At 45.2% G+C, this 21093-nt stretch overlaps 1 protein-coding gene across 1 annotated transcript in view; it reads right to left on the bottom strand.

The window, feature by feature from the left end:
- LOC144755620 (CMRF35-like molecule 1) overlaps positions 1 to 13037 on the bottom strand; it is a 164590-nt gene extending 151553 nt beyond the window's left edge. The window contains exon 1 of the mRNA XM_078644741.1: positions 12906 to 13037. Within this exon, the coding sequence (XP_078500867.1) occupies positions 12906 to 12948 (43 nt within the window). The 5' untranslated portion in view covers positions 12949 to 13037. The remainder of the gene's footprint in view (positions 1 to 12905) is intronic.
- Between the last annotated feature and the right edge of the window lie 8056 nt (positions 13038 to 21093).

Raw genomic sequence — 21093 nt, 5'->3', positions numbered from 1 at the left:
AAGATGGCCGCTCCCCCCTGAGCTCCGCGATTTCGGCGGCGCTTCTGCTGCGAAGGCTCCGTTTATAGAAGGCGTTTCTTGGCGGAAACGGCCGTTTCCAGCGTCAGAACTGCCCCCTAACACCTGGGTATGTTTCTGCATGCTTTCTGACTGCTTTGGGCATTTTTTTTGCGTAAATGCAATTACCTCGGAAACGGCCGCCATTTTGTTTTTTCTTTTTCATCGTTTTTTAATATTTTTGCTTCTCAACCACCCAGAATGTTCCCACTTCAGGAATATCGCCCAATGGCCTTGTTTTTTTTACTATTCCAATGGTTTTTAATGGCATTTGAACTCTTTTGTGGCATTTGGTGACTTTTCTTGGCTTTCCCTCTGTCGTCGGACCTTGGCCTCTACTATTTACCTCAACACTTGTCTTGACATTGTTCTGTTGCGGTTTTGCCTCTCCTGGGCCCATTCCAACTTTCTTTTTGTGCTCTGCAGACTCCCGTTGGCACATTCTTTCAGCATTTCGTTGCTCCTTTTGGTATTTTTCAGCCCTCATCCCACGGTCCGCTGCTCATATTTTACCTTATGCCTTTAATCTTCCTCTTTTTTTGGCTTTGCCAATATGGAGCAAGGACATACTACAAAAGCTTCCAATGCTGCTTCCACCTCACGTAAGGACCCTACACCTGTGGGCAAACGCCTCAAAAAGGACCCACCATCTCCTTCCAAGTCTCCGCCTCCTGTCACTCTTGAGGACCTTATGGAAGAACTTCGCTTAATTCGCCCTTTTATTGCAGACACCACTGCTACTCTGCAAAGGCTGGATGACAAGTGGTCTAATCTTGACAAAAGGGTTACTGATGTTGAGCAAAAAATCAGTGACGCCCAAGATATTGCCGCCAAACTGGTCAATCTCACTAAGGAGGTTCAGGTCCTCAAGAAAACGTCTGAAGATTTGGAAAATCGAAATAGACGCAACAACCTACATATTTATGGTGTTCCGGAGAATTCTGAAGGGTCTGACATCATCCTTTTTTTGAAGACTCAAGTCTTACCAATTGTTGGTATGCCTAAACATGTGGATGTCAATATTCAACGAGCACACCGTCTGGGTCCTAAAAACTCCTCCTCATCTTCAAAACCTAGAGGCATTATTGCTTATTTTCTTCTCTATTCTGACCTCATGACTATTCTCCACTCAGCCAAACAACACAAGCAACTGTTATGGTCAGGCCACAAACTATTTTTTTCTCAGGATGTCTCCAAACCGACTGCGACGCGTCGAAAAGAATTTCTGGACCTGCGGCCTATGCTTCGTTCCATGAACGCTAGATATGGTCTAATTCATCCTTGCTTTTTCAAGGTTACATACAAGGATCGGTCTTACAGTTTCGAGGATCCGGCTGATCTCCGCAGGTTCATCCATTCCCACAGAGACGATTCCATGGAGCAAAGCGGCTCTTAGCTTACAATGTCTCTGCCTCTGTGTTTATTTTATTGTCTACCATGTGTTGACTTGTTGTCTCCGTTCGTATCACCTCACTCTTCGGTTTTTATCGTTCCTTAGGTCCGTTTCCTGTTGTTCCGTTTGCCATCCTCTCCATTGTATTGTGTCATCGTTCGTTTCCGTCATCCCAGTACGCTGATTCCCTGCATACTTGTTCGGTAAGTCTCCTTCATTTGTTCTTATGTCGTGCTCGGTCCTTGGTTCTCTTTGTATTTCTTTTCTTTTTCTAGTCTTCTTTTCTTCTGGTTCCTCGGACTGTGTTCTCGACCTTTATATTTTTCTTCTTGTACGGTCGTCTTTTCTCGCTGCTCCCGCTCTCACTTCATTGCTCTTTTTGTTATGTGTTCTGTATGGCTGGAGTCTTTTTGGTTCTTCTCGCCATCTTTATTCTTGCTGTCTTCTCTAGGGTAGCTTTTGGCTCCCTTCTTCCTTCTTACTTACTTCCCTTTCCTTTCCTTCCTTCTCCTTTTTGGTTTCTCTCAACATTTTTTACTTCACTCACCCTTCCCCTATTACTCTTCTTTCCTCTTCTCCGTTGCAATGGTACTAGTTCCTCTAATCCCTTCTTCTCATTTTCTCTCATTCCCCCTCTGTACCTCCTTATGCTGGTATTGTATCGTCTTTCTTTGATATCTCTCTCCTTTTATGTTTGGAGTTTATTCTGCTCCTTTTTCTATTTCATCATGTTAGTTGTGAGTTACTTCTTTCCACCTTCCTTTTGGCACTGCGTTCTTAATCACTTCTTCTTTTTCTCCTCCGTTTCTATCTCGTCACTTCGTCTCATCGCACCTTCTCATGTGGCATTGCTCCTTTTTTTCTTCCGCTCTCTCTACTTGGGTTTCTTTTCTATTTCCATCGTTCCTCTTTTTATTATATTTGGCTTGTCTTCATCTCTCCTTGCCAATCTCTCTATATATTCCCTCTTCTTACCTGTATTACTCTCTCTTTTTCCTTTTCCCTTAATCTCCTCCTATGAAAGGTTTTCGACTAATTTCCTGGAATGTTAAGGGTCTTCGCAACCCTATCAAGAAACAACGTGTTTTATCTCATCTTGCTCGTTTAAAATGTCAAATTGCCTTTTTACAAGAAACACATCTTTCTACACAGGAGTTATCGTTGTTACGTAAACAATGGGTTGGGGATGTTTTCTGCTCTCCTGCTACTGATCACAAGAATGGTGTTGTTATTTTATTTCATAAAGCATTGTCTGTTCAAATTCTAAATGAAACTGTTGATACTAACGGTAGATGGTTGCTCCTTGATTGTAATGTTAATAATGTTCATCTCTCTCTTTGTAATGTCTATGGTCCGAATGGCATTGATTCCTCCTTTTGGAATGATTTCTCCTCCCTTCTCTCTTCTAATGCTAATGAAGATTTGATTGTTGGGGGGGATTGTAATCAATTGATGGACCCCTTTTTGGACCGCAAATCACAAGCTCGTTACATTCCCAATAAAATGCAAAAGTCCTTCCATAGATCCATCTCCTCCAGAGCCCTTATAGATTCATGGCGGTTGTCCCACCCTGACTCTCTGGAATTTTCCTTTTTTTTCTCCTGTGCATAATTCCCTCTCCCGTATTGATTATATTTTTCTCTCCCACCATGCCTTCCAATTTATGACCAACTCAGAAATAGGCTCTATCCTCATCTCAGATCATGCCCCGGTTATTTTAGATATGGATTACCCCTCTCCCTTGCCTCAGGCCCGCAGATGGCGCTTTAATAACTCCCTTTTACTTGATACCACGTTCATTGAACATTTCACTCATTTCATGGATGACTTTTTCACTATTAACTCTCGCTCTTCCTCTGACTTTCATTTTCTCTGGGATGCTTTTAAGGCCACTACTCGGGGTTCTATTATTGATTTTGTGTCACGTAAAAAAAAGAAAGCGCTTTCCCAGGCTTCTTCCTATCTAAAACGCATCAAAGAACTTGAGCATCTTTATCACACTTCTAATTCTCCGGATTCTTTATCCTCTCTCATTACTGCTAAAATGCAATTTAATAAACATTCTTGGGAATCGGCCTCCAATCAGCTTCTTCAATTTAACGCAAAGATATATGGTGGTCGTAATAAAGCGGGCAGGGCTCTGGCAAATTACCTTAAAATTAAAAAACAGAAATCTAAAATTGTCTCGATTACAGATTCACAAGGCTCGCCCCAAACTTCTGATGCCAAAATTCTGGATTGCTTTGTTCAATTTATTCTTCTCTTTATACCCCTGAGTCTTCCCCTTCAGTAGAGCAATTAGATTCTTTCTTTAACTCTGTCCCTAAACCTCCTACTCCTTTGGTGGATTTCTCTTCTCTTGATGCCCCGATTTCAGAAAAAGAAATTCTTGCTGCCCTCTCTCTTCTCCCCAAAGATAAGACACCTGGCCCTGACGGCTTTACTGTGCGTTTCTTTCTACAATTTAAATCTGTCCTGGTTCCTCACTTGCTCCAGCTAATTAATCACTTTCTCTCCTCTGGTGAATCTAAAGGCTCTTTCACGCAAGCTATGCTTGTTCTTCTCCCCAAAAAAGATAAGGACCCTTCCCTGTGTAAGAACTATCGACCCATCTCTCTCATTAATACTGATTGTAAATTATATGCGAAACTTCTGGCTCTACGGATTAATTCCATCATCCCCGATTTGGTCAACATTCATCAATCCGGATTTGTTAAGGGAAGATCCATTACAGACAATTCTAGGACCCTTCTTAATATCATTCATCTCTCTGCTAAAATGGATAGTCCTTTGGCGGCCATTACTCTAGATGCCGAGAAGGCATTTGACCGTGTCCATTGGGATTTTATGTTTGGTGCCCTGCGCTGGCACGGTTTCAGTCCCACTTTTCTTCAATTAGTTCATTTGCTTTATTCTGCTCCTTCTACTTCTATATGGATTAATGGTATGCAATCTGATTATTTTCCCCTTCATAGAGGTACCAGACAAAGCTGTCCACTCTCCCCCCTCCTCTTCATTTTGGCTCTCGAACCTTTCCTTGAGAAAATTCGTCAATCCCCTTCCTATTCTGGCTTTCTTTATAAAGATGTGGAGATTAAGTTTACTGCTTACGCCGACGATATTCTGCTTTACATTTCTAACCCTGCTACTGCTCTCCCTGCTTTCTTTTCTTTACTACATGATTACTCCTCAGTTTCTGTTTATAAATTAAACATCGATAAAACAGAAGTCCTTCCCCTCAATAAATTTTGTCTTCCTCACATGTTTCAGGGCTCCGGTTTCCAATGGAATTCTGGCTCTATTAAATGCCTTGGTGTCTTATATGCTAACACCATTAGAGAAACTATCAGACTTAATCATTCCGATATACTTACAAAGCTCTCTTCTCTTATAGAGCGTTGGTCCCCTCTTTTTCTTTCCTGGTGGGGTCGTCTTTCTACTATTAAAATGATGCTCCTACCTATCGTGAACTTCTGTCTTTCCATGCTTCCTATCTCTCTCCCCCATTTCTTTTTTAAGTCTATCAATAGTCTTTTTTCCAAATTCCTGTGGAATAAGCGTAAGGCCAGAGTCTCTCTTCTCCGTCTTCAATAACCTAAACATCTTGGTGGTGTTAACTTCCCCAACATCTCACGCTTTCACTCTGCTTTTTCTCTCAAGCAAATTTGGCCTTTCCTTCTCGAAACCTCATCTCCTCCTACTACGACTTGGAGCTCTCTGGAATTGGCTCAACTTCACCCCTTCTCCTTTCTTCTTGCCTCCAATTCACTCAACCACCTCCTAAGCTGCTTTCACCTATTTTTAAACACTCCAAAGCTTTAACACTTGCCCTTTTCCGCTCCTTCTCTGTCCCATCTACTCTTCATTTGAATACCCCACTCTGGTATAATAAATCTCTTAAACTTCGTAATCGGGCGCTCTTTTGGAAGGAATGGATCGATAAAGGAATTCTCACTTATAGACAACTCATTTCTAACAATTCCTTATTACCCTTTTCAGCACTTCGTGACTCCTTTGGTATCTCTACCAAATACTGTGCACACTTTCACGAACTTCTACCTAAACTATCCACTATTATCTTGCAACACATCCCTTCTCCCTCTTCACCCCCCCTTCTTGCCTCTCCACCAAACTTTCAGGCTCCCCTTAAGGCCTCTGCTATTTATAAATTACTTTCCCCCCCACTTTCTGATAGGCCTAAAACTAACCTCGAACTTCTCTGGGAATCAGACCTTAATCAAACTTTTCCCTCACCTACATGGGACTCTATTTGGTCCAAACTTCATTCCACCTCCCGGTCTGCTAGCACCACACAAACCCTTTACTTTTTTTTATAATAGATTATTTTATACTCCCTGTGACTTATTCAAATTTAAATTGCTAGATGCTAAGAAGTGTTGGTCTTGTTCATGCACTTCTGGTGATTTGATTCACATGTTCTTTCTTTGTCCTAAGGTCCACCTTATGTGGTCCCACATTTGGTGTACACTTAACAAGATTTTGTCCACTAATGTTCCTTTTCTTCTTTCTTCTGTATTTCTGGGTGGTTTGGCCCCTGTTTGGGATGTCCCGCTTCATATTCGTAAATTTATTGATCTCTGTATTGCTGTTGCTTTTCAAATCATAACAACTAACTGGAAAGATACCAAAAATGTGGTTTATAATGCTTGGTGGAATTTACTCTGCCATCATCACAGATTAGATCGTGCATGTGCTTCTTCTATTCCGATGTTGATTAAACGTGATTAACTTTGGTCCCCTTTAACAGACTATTTATCTAAATGTGCCTCATGATCACCTGTTATTGTTATTATTAGTATTACTGTTATTACAATTTTTATATACTTTTATTATTTTGTACATCTTTACTCTGTTTATCATTTATTTTTCACTGCTGTTCCCTTTCCCTTGCCCCCCTTTTTTCCTTCTTCTTTCCTTCTCTTTCTCTCTCTGTTCCCCCACAAAATGAAAAGTTATAAAAGCATTCTTTCATATGTATAGTGTTGTCCCCCTTGGGGCTTTTCTTGTTATGATGGCACATTATTCTCCATAACTATTTTGTTTCCTGCTGCTCTTTATTTATGACGTTGTACTGATGTTTTACATTGTTTTATTCAATTCAATAAAGCTTTTCAAACTCAAAAAAAAAGAAGTAGCGGCTCCTGGTGGGAGTGCTGTTGGACAGTGACACAAGGCGGGGGCGGGCAGGGTGGAGGATAGTAAACTCTGGAATACGGCCCAACAGAGGTAAGTAAACAAATAAATGAATAAAACAAAATGCAAAATCGCCTAAAAATGAATTAAAAAAATACATGTAGAGCTCAGAGTTCTCTGGGCTATACCCTCAATCCCCATGTGTTTGGCCCTTCCCAGTCGCAGACCCTTGGCACACCCACACAAGTGAGGTATCATTATGCATGGAAGGCTGAGGGGAACGTTGAGTGGTAGGACATTTGTGCCGGTGCGGTGATTCCAGCCAGAAATGTCAGGATAATGTGATTTTTGTGGTGCTAAATTTGAGGTTTGCTGGGGATCCTGGGAAGAAAATCATTGGTGGGTGCACCCATGCCAAACCTCCCTGAACTTCCCTAGGTGTCTAGTTTTCAGAAATGTCTGAGTTTGGTAGGTTTTCCTAGATGGTCGTCGAGCCCGGGACCAAAAACACAGGGGCCTCCAGTGGCGTAGCTGGGGGAGGGGGCAGTGGGGGCAGCACTATTTGGGGGGCGGTAGCGGACGGCTGTTGCACGACTCTAGTGGTTCTTTTCTATTTTATTATTTCAATTTCGTCAGTAGAGTTTATTTTATTTGCTGTCCCCGGCTTCTTTCAGCCGCCCTGGAATTACCATTAATTAGACAGACGGTTCCGAGTCTGTTCTCACTTCGGAGCATTTTTTGATCTGATAGATATCTGTCTGTACTCTGTTGTTTATGGCTAACACGTAAGTTACTCTTTATGCAGCACGTTTATTTCCGCGTTACGCATTGTTGGCGCCAGTCTCCGCGGATGTCGAGGTTATGCAGCCATTGAAATAATCTCCTGGTAAGCCGCCATTTACATCATTTTGTGTGTTTTGGCAGATTGTAATTATGTTTTAGTTTATTTCCTAAATTCCATTTACCTATTGTAAGTAAAAACAACAACATCGACAACAAACGACGAAGTCACAGGAATGGAACTAAGCAATTAGATCAACTTGGAGATGAAACAGTTTGAGTGGCTGTTACAATTTTAGATCCCGCAACGGCGTGCTTGTCCTTTTGCTCTGAAGCTGTGAACGTCAAAACCATATTCCAGCACAGCCACATCAGTATCCTTTGCTGAGAGATGAGGTCCCCCTGCCCTCTTCTGAAGTTAGAGAGAGGGGGCTCTGCAGCAGGAGGCCAGGCTTGCAGCACTGAGATGCAGCAGTGTGCGGGACTCCTTAGCATCCTTGGTCGTTGCTTCCCCTGGTGTGCCCGCCTGATAGTTACAATGACGAGAGAAGACATGACAGAGGTGGGACTGGGCAGGAATAGAAGTTGGGCCGTTTTAACTCTGACCCCTCCCCCCCCCCCCTTTTTTCAGTTTCCCTTTTCAGATAACCCCGTTCGGAATAATTAACACGGGGAGGTTTGTACATTCAGATAATTGGTTTTCTGTTGACAAATATACTTAAAATGATTTATAACTAGTTCATTGACTGGTGTGTGTTCGTCCACACTAGGAATACATGTTTTTTTTAAAGAAATGTTCTTTTTTGAGGGATTAATTAAGGTTTCCTTCATTGTTAAAACGATTGTCCCTGATCGATTCCGCAGCATCCAGATTGTTTCTTTGCCCTAGTGGCACGTGGCGGCAGCGTTTATTATTTGGGGACACTGACACATACATGTCACTGACCCACCTCCACACGTGCGGCTGACAGTCTGTCGCTGAAGAGTCCTGTCTGCACATGTGACGTGCAGTTATGTTACTGCAAGCGCACCGGCTGCAGGGCACCCACGCACCACCTAGCATAGTGATGGTGGTGCGGTGCGCGTCATAACCTCGCATGTGGTTCCCAAGGCCGTCTATCATGTCAATCATTTAGCACGCCAGCGCTACCAATGACGGCCCTGGACATAATTTTGGCCAGCCCTTGCGCAGAGAACATAGCAGTGATGCGTCACACGCTCCACCACTGCGCGCTCTCGTGATGAGTCGAGTCTGTGGCAATGGCAGTGCTGGGGTATTTGCTGCTGCAGCAGAAGAGAACCAACCCGTACATAGAGACCCTGGCTTCCACCAGGAGTACTGGAGGCTGAGTGAGGTAAGAGGGAGCTTAAACGTGTTTCAGAGGGGTGGAAAGGATCTTTGGTGAGTGGCAGTTCACAAGTCCTATACAAAGAAGTGGGGGAGGTCAGAACTTATTTTCAAGGGCAAGATTTAGGCAGTATTTATTTATTTATTTATTTATAAAGTGAAAGTGAAAGATGTTCTTTCTTCCCTGTGCTGTGCAGGGGCGTCCAGCATACCTGCTTCACTTGCATGAAAAGTTTTACAAACCTCTCAACTCCAAAGTGTTCTGTGGCTTTAGCTAGAACAGTACTCTGCCGAGAATCAATGTATTTGGTGGAAACTATTTACTAAATATCCTGTTTCATGCTTGAGAGTCCCTTTCAAGCCATTCTGTCTATTTCAGAGGGGATGAACACACAGATGATGACGAAAAGTATCGAGGTGCGGCGCATATTTCAGTAGCCAACACCTTCCCTCATTAGGTTCTTTTGAACACCACATCCTTCTTTGTCCCATGCTATGTCCAGTTTCGCTTCCACATCCCAAGTGTCTCTCGGGCACAGTTGGGGAACATCAGATCTTGTTATCCTCTCAAACTATTTTTCAAATAATTATTCTCTATTGCAGATGAGGGCGTATCGGCAAAACAGAACTCCCCCATGAGAAGCTTGACACCCTCTCTGCTCATCCTCTTACCTATCACAGGCCTCACTTCCCCAGAGCAGAAGCCTCCAATGTTCCTCTTTGGGGATGGCTGCCTATGGGGGTGGTGAGCAGAGACTAAACAGACAGAACAACAGACAGGGACATAAACAGTGCCACAACAGGTCAGAATGCTTTGAAACATCTCAGTGCTCCATCAGTGGAATTTACCTCTTCGGTAAAACTTGCATAGAGAGCGAGGCAATACTATTATTTACTGGCACTGACTGAATGGTGCCAGAGGCAGGGCCATCCTTTGATAGAAACTCAAAGATTGTACAGATTAAGTTAATTTCGCTTGACAAGTCCATTCAATAAAAGGGACAACAACTACTCCACAAACGGCAGAATAAAACCATGTCAGGCTTATAAGGCGTCTCCCACTCCGCCCCACTTCTGACAGACTAACAAAGCAGCTGAGCTGCTATTCGAGGGATAGTGAAGACTAAAGTAGACCTGAGTGTACTCACTTTGCTTAGCACTTGTGTTGTAGGAAGGCATCAGTGCTTTAAATGGACAGGTACTGAGTACTGGAACTTTTATATTTTGAGACAGAGAGTACATACACTTCTCAAGAGTGATGTAATATGTTTAATTGGACAGTACCGGCACTTCTCAAGAGTGACGTAATACCTTTAATTGGAGAGTACCGGCACTTCTCAAGAGTGACGTAGTGCGTTTAATTACAGAGTACAGGCACGTCCCAGAAACAAGCAGGTACTCTGGTACAGGGTGCCTACTCTTCAATTTTTCCATTTCTAGCTTTGGAAGGCATAGGTAGGTAACATGCCTCAAGCTACTGTACATTTTCGAATGACGAGCACAGGAATTGATTCGTTTTTGCTTGTTTCGTCCTAAGTAAGTTCTTTTACACCCAATTCTAGACCTCAGCTTAGCAGTGGGCTGCCTGTGGAGGAGAAGTTGTGAGCTTCACCTGACTATTAGTGGCGATACTACGTGTCTCTCTGACCTCTTTCAGGTGCTCGCCGTTCTTTTTCCCCAGCACTCCGCCCCAGGGGGCAGCAATCTGAAGGTAGCCCCGGGCACCACAAGCTCTAGCTACGCCTCTGGGTGCCTCACTTGCAAAACCAGGTAGTTTTATGATAGATAATTTTGATGTCTCCACAAAAGGTTTCGGGCCCTTCCATGCCACGGGTACTTGGCCCACCCACACAAGCGAGGTAACATTTTTATCGGAAGACCTGGGGGAAATCTAGGTGGTGGGAAATCTGTGTCAGCTTGGTGATCCCACAACTTTCCCACACAGTAAGGTGAGAAAAATGTGATTTCTTTTCAGCTAAATTTGAGGTTTGCAGGGGGTTCTGGGTAGGAAAAGGTTGGGGAATACATGCAAATCACACCATGGTGTCTAGTTTTTAGAAATGTTTGGGATTGGTAGGTTTCTCTAGATGGAAAAATGTTATGTGTCCACGTTGCGTTTTGGGCCATTTCCTGTCATGGGCACTAAGCCTACCCACAAAAGTAAGGTGTCATTTTTATTGGGAGACTTTGGGGAATGCTCAGTGGGTGGAAGTTTGTGGATCCACTTAGATTCCAGAACTTTCCATTACAGAAATGTAAGGAGAATGTTTTTTTTTACAATGTTTGAGGTTTGCAAGGGATTCTGGGTAACAGAACATATAGAGAGCTACACAGGTAACCCACGCATTTTTTTTTATAAATAATCCCTGGTGCCTAGTGGGCTTACTGCCCCCGGGGGTGAAGGGGAAGATAAGGGGCTATTTCCCCCATGGGCGCAATCGTCATTTCATTGAATCAAAGAAAAAGCCATGGGAGATTAGGGAAGCTCTTCCACACCTCTTGAGGCAAAAATGTTAAAAAAGGAAATTCCTCTACTGTCTGCAGCAGAGGGATTTTGTGCGCCTGTGCACATGACGGAATGGTTCCGTCATAAGCACAGGAGCACTGATGCTCATGATGGAACCATTCCGTCATGAGCACCGAAGGGGTTAATGATTGTTCATGTGAAGGAATTTGTCCTTTCCTGCACATAAACAATCATTAAATAATGACGTTTTGCTACTTCTATGGGTGCTGTAGAATGCAGCACACATTGAAATAACAAATCACCATGAAAGATTGTTTATGTGCAGGAAGGAACACCTTCCTGCACATAAATAATCATTCCCTGCAACGCAGGCACACCTTTCACCTTGGTACAATGGTGCCTGCTTTGGCGCTATGCAGCTATTTTTAGCGACAGCACAAGGGAAATCACAGGGGTGCCCCTTATTGTTGTAAATAAGGTGTATCTCTGACTTTTAGAAATGGCGGAGCGCAGTGCTGCATAATTTGGCGTAGCTCCGCACTCTACCATTGGCTTGTACATATGCCCCGCAATCATTAGAGTAGTGGAAGTGATCATTTTTGACCACCGTATATTTTCACATTAGAGTTACCCCAATAACGTAATGTGAACTTACATCATTTAATGGATACAAATCCCACTCCTCTTGGCATTCGCTCATCATGGAATACATTGAAAGCCCCCTGACAGTAAGAGGCACGTGAGCAGTTAATACAACTAGCACTTCGCTGAGAAGCGATATCTTGTGTTGCTCCTCCTCTTCCACCCCGTGTGTGCCGAAGCCCCAGAGATGAAAGATCTTAGAAGAAGTCTTGATCGAAGTGCTGTGAGAAGCTGCTTTTCAATAGCAGCGGGGATTGGGCCCGGAGTGACAGAAAAAGCCTGGCCTCCAAAGTTAACAAAGCTACGCGTAGAAAGGTGTGTGGCACTCTGCCCCATACCGCAAGCATTCCTCCAACCCAGCACTTAAATATACTGCATTATTATGTGAGATTCATGTGTCGCAATGCAACAATAGCTACATCTCATATTTGTCGAATGTGCCCCAATAGCTACCACATATATATATCACACCAACATTAGAACACGTCACACATACTTTACCGCAGTAGCACTGCACAGCACCAAAGCCATCTAGTTGGCAACGAGATGCCACACCAACACTGCAACGGAACAATACATTATAGACACACAGAATGTGCCCAGTTAACATCAGAATGCTTCAGGCCCCCCAGCCTCACACATACAACATGGCACCACAGCCATCCGGTTGGAAATGAAGCTCTCTTGCCTCAGCAGTGCATACACACCACCCCAATGTCGCGATAATAGCTGACTGTTCATTCTCATTAAAAGAAAGGGAAGCAAAGTCCCACGGCTCGCCCAGAGTCACTCACCTCAGAGCTCCAATCGGAATTGGTCCTTACATTAAAGCCAATGAATGAACATTCCATCGTCAGAGACACTTGACAAAATAACACTACGTCACAATGAGAGTGGTCAACAAGGAACCCCACAACCATGAGGGTGGGTTACCGCAGACTGCTGCAAGTGACACAAGGCCATACAAACGACAGACGTGTGCCATACAAATGCTTGTAACATGACACAGCAAACAGTAAAGGAGTCTTGAATGAGAGCAGCAGATTATTGTGAGCTCTCCTTACCTGAAACAACACCGACGAATAGGAGGAGGAGTGGAAATGCCATCTTGTGCACCTCTGCCAGAGCCAGCTTGAGGAGCCCTCGAGGAATAAAATGTCAGCCGCTTCCCCTGTCACTTTGTCTGATTCTATCTCTATTTAGAGGAAGTGCTGACAGCTGTTGACGTAGGCCCTTCGTTAGCCTATTTCGAAATAAAAGAGTTTCGTGGAATGGGCAGTGTGGATTACATGCATGAGAGGAAGTCTGACTGAGAAATGTCACAACCTGAAACTCCGGGCAGAAAAAAGTGTGACCTGTGCACTGCGCCATCCACAGGTCACGAGGACACGGTGAATGGGCGAGGTGAGGTTCTGAAGTCACCATGATGTTGGCACATATATTTGAGCAGTGTTACCCCTTTGCAGTGCGGGTGCGTTGGAGAATCCTTGGCACTGTCCTTACTCCCTCCATGAGTGAGCGTCTCTCGTTTGGGGATTGTGTGTGTGGTATCAGTGCTGCTTTATCAGGGTCAGTGAGACCTCAGGCGCCGGCACTGAACTAAGCGGGCCTTGTGGGGGATGCAGGTGGCTGCCGACCCCTCAGTGCTTCCTGCATCCATTGCTGTATCCCACATCTGTGTATATAGGGCAAAGCCCTGGGACGCGCGTGCGCTGTTCCATATGAGACTAATGTAGAAAGTCACAGACACACATTGTGTATAATGCATTCGATGATCCTAATGGAAATGATATATGAGTTTGATCAATTTTCAAGAATACTTGAACTACTGACATGAATAAGTTATTTAAAAATAGATTTCTCTTTTTGAGAACTTTCAATTTTTCAAGCCACATTAAACATATAATGCTGTTAGTGATAATAATCTTGTTCTTTTCCAGTGGGACTCCAATTATATTTATTTTGAATCCCAAATTACGAATTATCGAAAATGAGTCTCCACTATCATTCTAGGCCAACATATCGGGCAGATAACATTTAGGCTGAGTATGCGTTCTCACCCATAAAAAAGAAAACATCTGAGTTTATAAACATATAAATATATAAACAGAGAAAAGGGAGCTTGAGCTTATGTATGTTCTTAAAAGCCTTTCTCTTTGTGATTTAATTCTCAGCTTTAAACTTCACAAACCTCACTGCTCACACTATAGGGCAAAGGCTGTAACTTTATCAGTCAGGGAGTACTACACATTAATCGGGAACTGCCTGAACATGGCACCAGAGCTGGACCTGTGAAATACCAAACTCTCTCTGCAAACTTGGTGTAGGGACGGGGCAGACAGGACATGTTTAGTTCCACAAATGTTTAGCAACCACAGGATCGAACACCAGTGGAGAACGAGGAAGACCTTTGAGCCCCAGATTTGGGTTCGCTGACTGGTACTTCCCTGTCAGGTTTTGGAACAGGAACCTGGAGAAAGTTCTGTACACTGGCGGCTGGCTTGTACAGAGGGTGGTGAGGCACAAAATAAATAAATACATTGACTTACGTTTCTTACTTGCTATGCAACGTAATCCTCAGTCTGTTGTCTTCTCTTCTCCTGGGAGCTCCAGACCAGAAAACTGCACTGCCCAAACATGGCACTGCTCTAACAGCATGAGAGCAGTGCCAGGATTGGATGGAGCAGGCTCTCTCAGCGCTCCTAAGAGCACTGGAGGCCTGTTCTTGCTCTAACCCAGCTGTCTAAGCCAGCTAGGTTAGGGAAGTTAAAATGTGCATGTCTGGCTGGCAAACCCAAGATGGCCATCAAAGAGACATGCACCTTTAAATGCACACAGCTCCCTGCTGCTGCCACACGGCAGCACTGACCCGCCCCGTCCTGACACTCCGTGATGGGTTGCTGTAAAATAAAATGGTAATAAATACATTTGCTTACCTTTCTTACTTGCCATGCGACGTAATCCTCAGTCTGATGTCTTCTCTTCTCCTGGAAGCTCCAGACCAGGAAACTGCACTGCCCGAACCTGGCACTGCTCTAACAGCATGAGAGCAGTGCCAGGATTGGATAGAGCAGGCTCTCTCGAGGCCTGGTCTTGCGCTAACCCAGCTGACTAAGCCAGCTAGGTTAGAGAAGTTAAAATGTGCATGTCTGGCTGGCAAACCCAAGATGGCCATCAAAGAGACATGCACCTTTTAATGCACACAGCTCCCTGCTGCTGCCACTCGGCAGCACTGGCCCCGCCCCGTCCTGACACTCCGTGATGGGTTGCTGTAAAATAAAATGGTAATAAATACATTGACTTACGTTTCTTACTTGCCATGCGACGTAATCCTCAGTCTGATGTCTTCTCTTCTCCTGGAAGCTCCAGACTAGAAAACTTCACTGCCCAAACCTGGCACTGCTCTGACATCATGAGAGCAGTGCCAGGATTGGATAGAGCAGGCTCTCTCGAGGCCTGTTCTTGCGCTAACCCAGCTGTCTAAGCCAGCTAGGTTAGGGAAGTTAAAATGTGCATCTCTGGCTGGCCAGCCCAAGATGGCCATCAAAGAGACATGCACCTTTTAATGCACACAGCTCCCTGCTGCTGCCACTCGGCAGCACTGGCCCCGCCCCGTCCTGACACTCCGTGATGGGTTGCTGTAAAATAAAATGGTAATAAATACATTTTATTTTTCAGCTCTGGGGCTTGTGGGGTGATTGTCCTCCGCTCAAATGAAGGAGCCGCCCTTGGTTCTGCATCCCATTGGGAAGAGCTACTGTGCAATCACCTCGAAAGAAGGGGCTCACTGCCTGCTGGAGAGGAATATCCCTTCCTAAGAGGACAACCACCTGGACGAGGAGAGAGCGAGAAGCAAGGTAGGACGATGGGCCAAGGTAGGTGGCGCATATGCCAACTGAAGCCCAAAGAAGGATCTACCCTGCCAAGCCATGTGTTAAGGAGTAGTGCCTGGTCCACGTATAGTGCGTGTAGAGCTCATTGGCTCGCTTCCCATGAAAGCAGAAGCACTTGTGGTGGCTTCTCCTCAAGGGAAAATCGCAACCACATTCCTCTGATGGTTTGGCTCTAAGGAAAAATCCCAACAGTTTCTTCCAAACTTATGAAGTGCTTATGACAACTTGGTGCCAGAATGAGCTCTCTCAACTGCAGTCAGTGGTCGGCCACCACCTCAAACTCTTGACCAGGGTCATCGATGTAACCCTGGGTGGGATCTTTACTTCATTTTGAGGGGGCTGAAGTTCAGGCCTAAGGAAGATCCAGCCACAATTTCATTCCCCAGTTGTGTGTGACAAAGCGCCCTATCTACTAGTGTCCATGCAGCGCTGTCTCTTGAAGACTGGGGAAAGGCACCTGTACACTGGCCATGGCCCTGGAGGCGGTCTCCGGGACTCCAGGCCCTTTGGTCAGTCTTCCTAGACCGTTCATAAGTGCAAACGACAGTGGGAGCCGAGCCCCTTCCTGGCCACCCACGGCAGCGGAGTGGCATTGACCAAAGCCCCAAGGGCCTTTGCCCAGGGAGACGATGGAGAGATTGTGCGTGACAGCCTTAGGACAGCCTGACTGCACAGTGGACTCTTTTTGTGTCCTACTGAGGGAAAGGATCTGGGATTAACTCCTACGTGGAGTTAATTCCATGGTGATTACTAATTGCATTGTTTGCTCTTGTCTTTCGTAATATATGTCTGCTCTGTAGTTGTGTCAGAATTCCTTAAGTACTCAACCTCCCTGAGTAAATCTTGCACTGCTCCACCTCCCCACCTTGAGGGACAAGGACTAAAGGGGTGTCCTTGGCTGTCAGTTTTGTGCTCAGTTTTACTGGGAAGCGCCAGAAAACCAGTGATAACCCGTTCTCACCGCTCCAATCGGAGCTCAATAACACGATAGCCCTGGGACTCCCTAAACCGTTCCTGCAATTTATTTAGAGTTTCACTTCGGTCACAAAGATAGAAATGGACAATAGATCACAAACAAAGTTCACTGCAAAGACAAGTGACAAAGAAACTGAAAAAGGAGCACGCTAGATAGGAGTTAGAGTAACAGAGGGATTATAGTGGGTGGGGGGGCTTGGCAAGAGGAATTGGGATCATGCAGACTGAGAGCAGCCAGTTAATCCTTGGTATGTAGTGTATGTCAGGATGTTTATAGAGCACAGGTATACAGGAGATTCTTAGCACTGAACAGTATAGATTGTAGGTGTAAATGAGAACACTCTTACTGATGGCGCAATGAGAAGGATTTCAGCAATTTCCTGAAGTGGAGTAGCACGGCTTCCATGCCAAGCAGGAGTAGTAGAGAGTTCAGGGCCTGCGTAGTTGTCATGAAGAAGGGCTATCTCCTACAGTGGCTGTGCGAGACGTAGAAAAAGATACTAGACATTGGTGGGTGGAGCCCACTAGGAGAACTTTGAGGCTAAGAAACTGGGGTATTTGTAGTAGATGGCTTAGTGGTCTTTAACCATGGTCTTAAACATGGCTCGTCATTTTCTGACATTACTGTTGATGCTCTAAAGTCATCACTACTAGTAATCTTGTACACGGTGACCACTAATATTATCATGTCTCGTATGGTCCATATTACTAGGCGGATAATAGCTGTTAGTAGCTCTGGATGATTTTTATTGAACATAAATAGCTCTTATTATAAAAGTTTGTAGACCTCTGGTTATTATAGTGCTTCATACTGTACTTACAACCAATGTAATTACCATGTATCACTAATACCCAATGGCAGGACAGTTTCCCAGGGCCTTTGGCACTCAAGGGCAACCTGCAACCCTTGTAACAAGGATTTCTGCTGTCCCTGGAACTATATAAGTCAGACTTTAAGCTCAGTGGATTGCCAAGAACCTCACATTCAGGCCTTCAGCATTCAAGAGGAGTGAGGTCAAACAGTCAATGCTAACTCATAAAGGATGGTTGTGGGGTAGGTTATCTTTCAGTTACCACATACACATTCATCTCACAATAACATACGTGTCCAGTAAGCATGGGCGCAAAATCCGTTCCGCTTGCGGATTTTTCGGATTTTCGGTAAATCCGCAATCCGCGAACTCTCGCGGATGTGGCGAAAATCCGCAAATCCGCGCACGGCGGATTTTTTGCTTGTGTTCGCACTGCTCGCGGGCTGCGGCGCGGGCAGCAACAATCTCGCACTCGCGAAATTACAAAAATTACAATTGGGGAGGGGTGAAGGAAGTGACCCAGTCTCCAACTTCCTCTTCCTGTCCAGCAAGCTCCTCCCATTGCTTAGTCCATTTCCTGGCCACTTTGAATTCGATCTTGACTGGGAAGGATTACTTTTTGTGGATGCTGCTGGAGATTTGGCTTTGAGGCCTTTTGGATTACTTTTTGATTAGAAATTTGATTTACAAGTAAGTTGATAAGTTGATGTTGTTTGTTTGTGGTGATTTTTGTGTGTGTTTTTCGACTTTTTGGGGTGGGTTTGGGGGCTGGCTATGTGAGGGAGGCCATTTTGAGGCATGGTCCTGCAGGTCCTGGCCATGTGGATGGGGTCAATCGGCCATTTTGAAGTCAGGCAGTGTGTTTTGTGCCCTATGCCCACCCAGTCTGCTCTGATTGCTTTCATTATGCCCAGGGGGCCTCGAACTCCCGCGGATTACACGAAAATCGGATTTTTAAATTTTTTTTTGCCTGTGTTCGCACTGCTCGCGTCCCGCGCAGCAACAATCTCGCACTCGCGAAATTGTAAAAATTACAATTCTGCACATGAATTGAAAACTACCAGGCTTAGTTATGGGTGCATGCATGATACAACTGTTTTCTTTAATTTTAACATTATTCTGGCCAGGGCATGGATGGCATTGGATTGTTGTGATTTTTGTGTGTTTTACGACTTTTTGGGGTGGTGTTGGGGGCTTGCTATGTGGGTGGGGGCCAGTTTATTGCCTGGTCCCGTGTGGGTGGGGGTCTAGGGGCCATTTTTAAGCCAGTTTGTGTGCTTTGTGCCATAGGCCTGCACCCAGTGTGCTGTGATTTTATCATGCCCAGGGGGCCCAGAATCCGTCTGTTCGCGGATTTTGCTGGTTATTCGCCACGTTCGCGTCGTGAAGCAACAATCTCGCACTCGCGAAATTGCAAAAATTGCAATTTCGCACCAGAAAACCACCAGCAGGCAGCATAAACCTTCTGAAACTTGATGGATGGCATTGGATTGTGGTGATTTGATTGGTGTTGTGTTTTTTGACTTTTTGGAGTAGGGGTTGGGGGCTGGCTATGTTGGTGGGGGCCATTTTGAGGCATGGTCCTGGCCATGTGGATGGGGGTCAAGCGGCCATTTTGAAGGCAGGCAGTGAGCTTTGTGCCATAGGCCTGCACCCATTTTGCCTTGCTTTCACCCATTGTGCCCAGGGGGAGTCAGTGGTACATGAAACTATAACCCTCTGTGTGTGTGCTATCTTGGATCAATGTTAAATTCCTGTTTCCCAAAAATTTAGCAATTCTTAATTTTGAAATTTCCATATTGTGTGGTGTGCACGTGTGTATTCATAAATGCCTACTTGCAAACTATTTATTGAAGCGCTACATATGCAACATATATTTACTGATGTTCCTCTGTCTTCGTTTGCTTTTAGGTGCACAAAGTCAATAACTCCGCATCATCGTTGAGCATCAGTGCCAGGAAGAAGTCCTGCTGCGGCTTGCTGTTCCGACATCTAAAGAAGATGGCTCCAAAAAGAGGTGCCCGTAGCTCCTCTTGCAAGAAAGATGTCTCTACTAAGGAGAAGAAGAAGCAAGTGGCACCACTTACCAAGGAGACTGGTGGCTCGACCACTAAGTTTTTGTGGAAAAAACAAAAGTCCACCATGAGTGCTGCACAGGTAGCCTGTTTAGTGGTTCAATCACCAACGACCAGTGATGTTGGCTCATCGCAAGAAAGTAGCAGCACACCATCAACACAGGTTGTAACTCATCTCACAAGTACTATTCAACAACCAAAGCCGCAACAACAACTGCATGGGCTACTAGTACAAGCACAAGTACATGCGCAAGGAGCTGTCCGAGAAGGAGCTGACCGAGAAGGAGCTGTCCGAGAAGGAGCTGTCCGAGAAGGAGCTGTCCGAGAAGGAGCTGGCCGAGAAGGAGCTGGCCGAGAAGGAGCTGTCCGAGAAGGAGAAGGTCGAGAAGGAGCTGGTCGAGAAAGAGAAGGTCGAGAAGGTCGAGAAGGAGAAGGTCGAGAAAGAGAAGGCCGAGAAGTAGAAGGCCGAGAAGGAGAAGGTCGAGAAGGAGAAGGCCGAGAAGGAGAAGGCCGAGAAGGAGAGGTCCATCGAGAGTTGCAAGTAGAGGTCAGTGAAGAGGCCCATGTAGCGGCGCATGGAGTGGTGCAAGTGCCCACAATGGTTCTTCTTCCAGGAGTAGGGGCACAGGAGGAAATTGACTTTGGAGCTGGGGTATCATGTCAGGAAGACGAAGGCACTCCTCCTGATGATTCATTTTCTCCCAGCTCCCCAGCAAGGAAAAGATCAAGGAGTGTGTGTAGAAGTTCCTCTTCAAGCCCCGCTCCATCAGATGATCTGGATCTAGATTGGCAACCATCTCCGACGTCTGAGAGGGAGGCACACCACTCGCTGCGAAAGGTATCAAAAGTTAAAAGGAAGGGCCCCGGAAAGCTCATACTTATGGATCCGAACACCGGACTTGATGAAGTGGTTCATTCTGATGTTGATGAACAGGATGACAGCAATGACCTAGTCATCACACACGTCATTCCAGCCACACCGGCCATGCAGCAGACAGACATTTATACCCTATCCCGACGTCATGCTGAGCGTGACCCTGGCGACGTGGCACTGGTAGCACCACCAACGCAGTCAAGTAGTACAACAAGTTCAACAAAACCTACAGCTCCCATATTTTCTCCCCAGAGGGGGACTCCATCCAGCTCAACTCCCTCAAGTAGGGTTGCTGCAATAATTGCACAACCCAGTAGATGTCTGCAAGGCTCATCCACCCCTGCTTCATCTGGCATTGGCAGTATCATCTCGTGCGGCAAAACCAGAAGTTTCCAGTCCCCAGTTTGGAACTTTTTTAGTGTCCATGCAAAGTATGATAACATAGCCGTTTGTTGCATTTGTAAGACTAGAGTTAGCCGTGGTAAGACTGGTACCAACTATGGAACCGGAGGCCAGATAGGTCATCTTCAAAGAAGGCACGCTGTCGTATGGTTTGCACACCTAGCAAACATCAAGGGAAAGCAATCCCAAAGGGCAAGTGGCCAAAATATACCCATACTAGG

This window comes from Lissotriton helveticus, chromosome 5_1 (genome assembly GCF_964261635.1).
Source record: "Lissotriton helveticus chromosome 5_1, aLisHel1.1, whole genome shotgun sequence".
In the NCBI taxonomy this organism is placed as follows: domain Eukaryota; kingdom Metazoa; phylum Chordata; class Amphibia; order Caudata; family Salamandridae; genus Lissotriton; species Lissotriton helveticus.
This window is presented reverse-complemented; position numbering and strand designations above follow the sequence as displayed.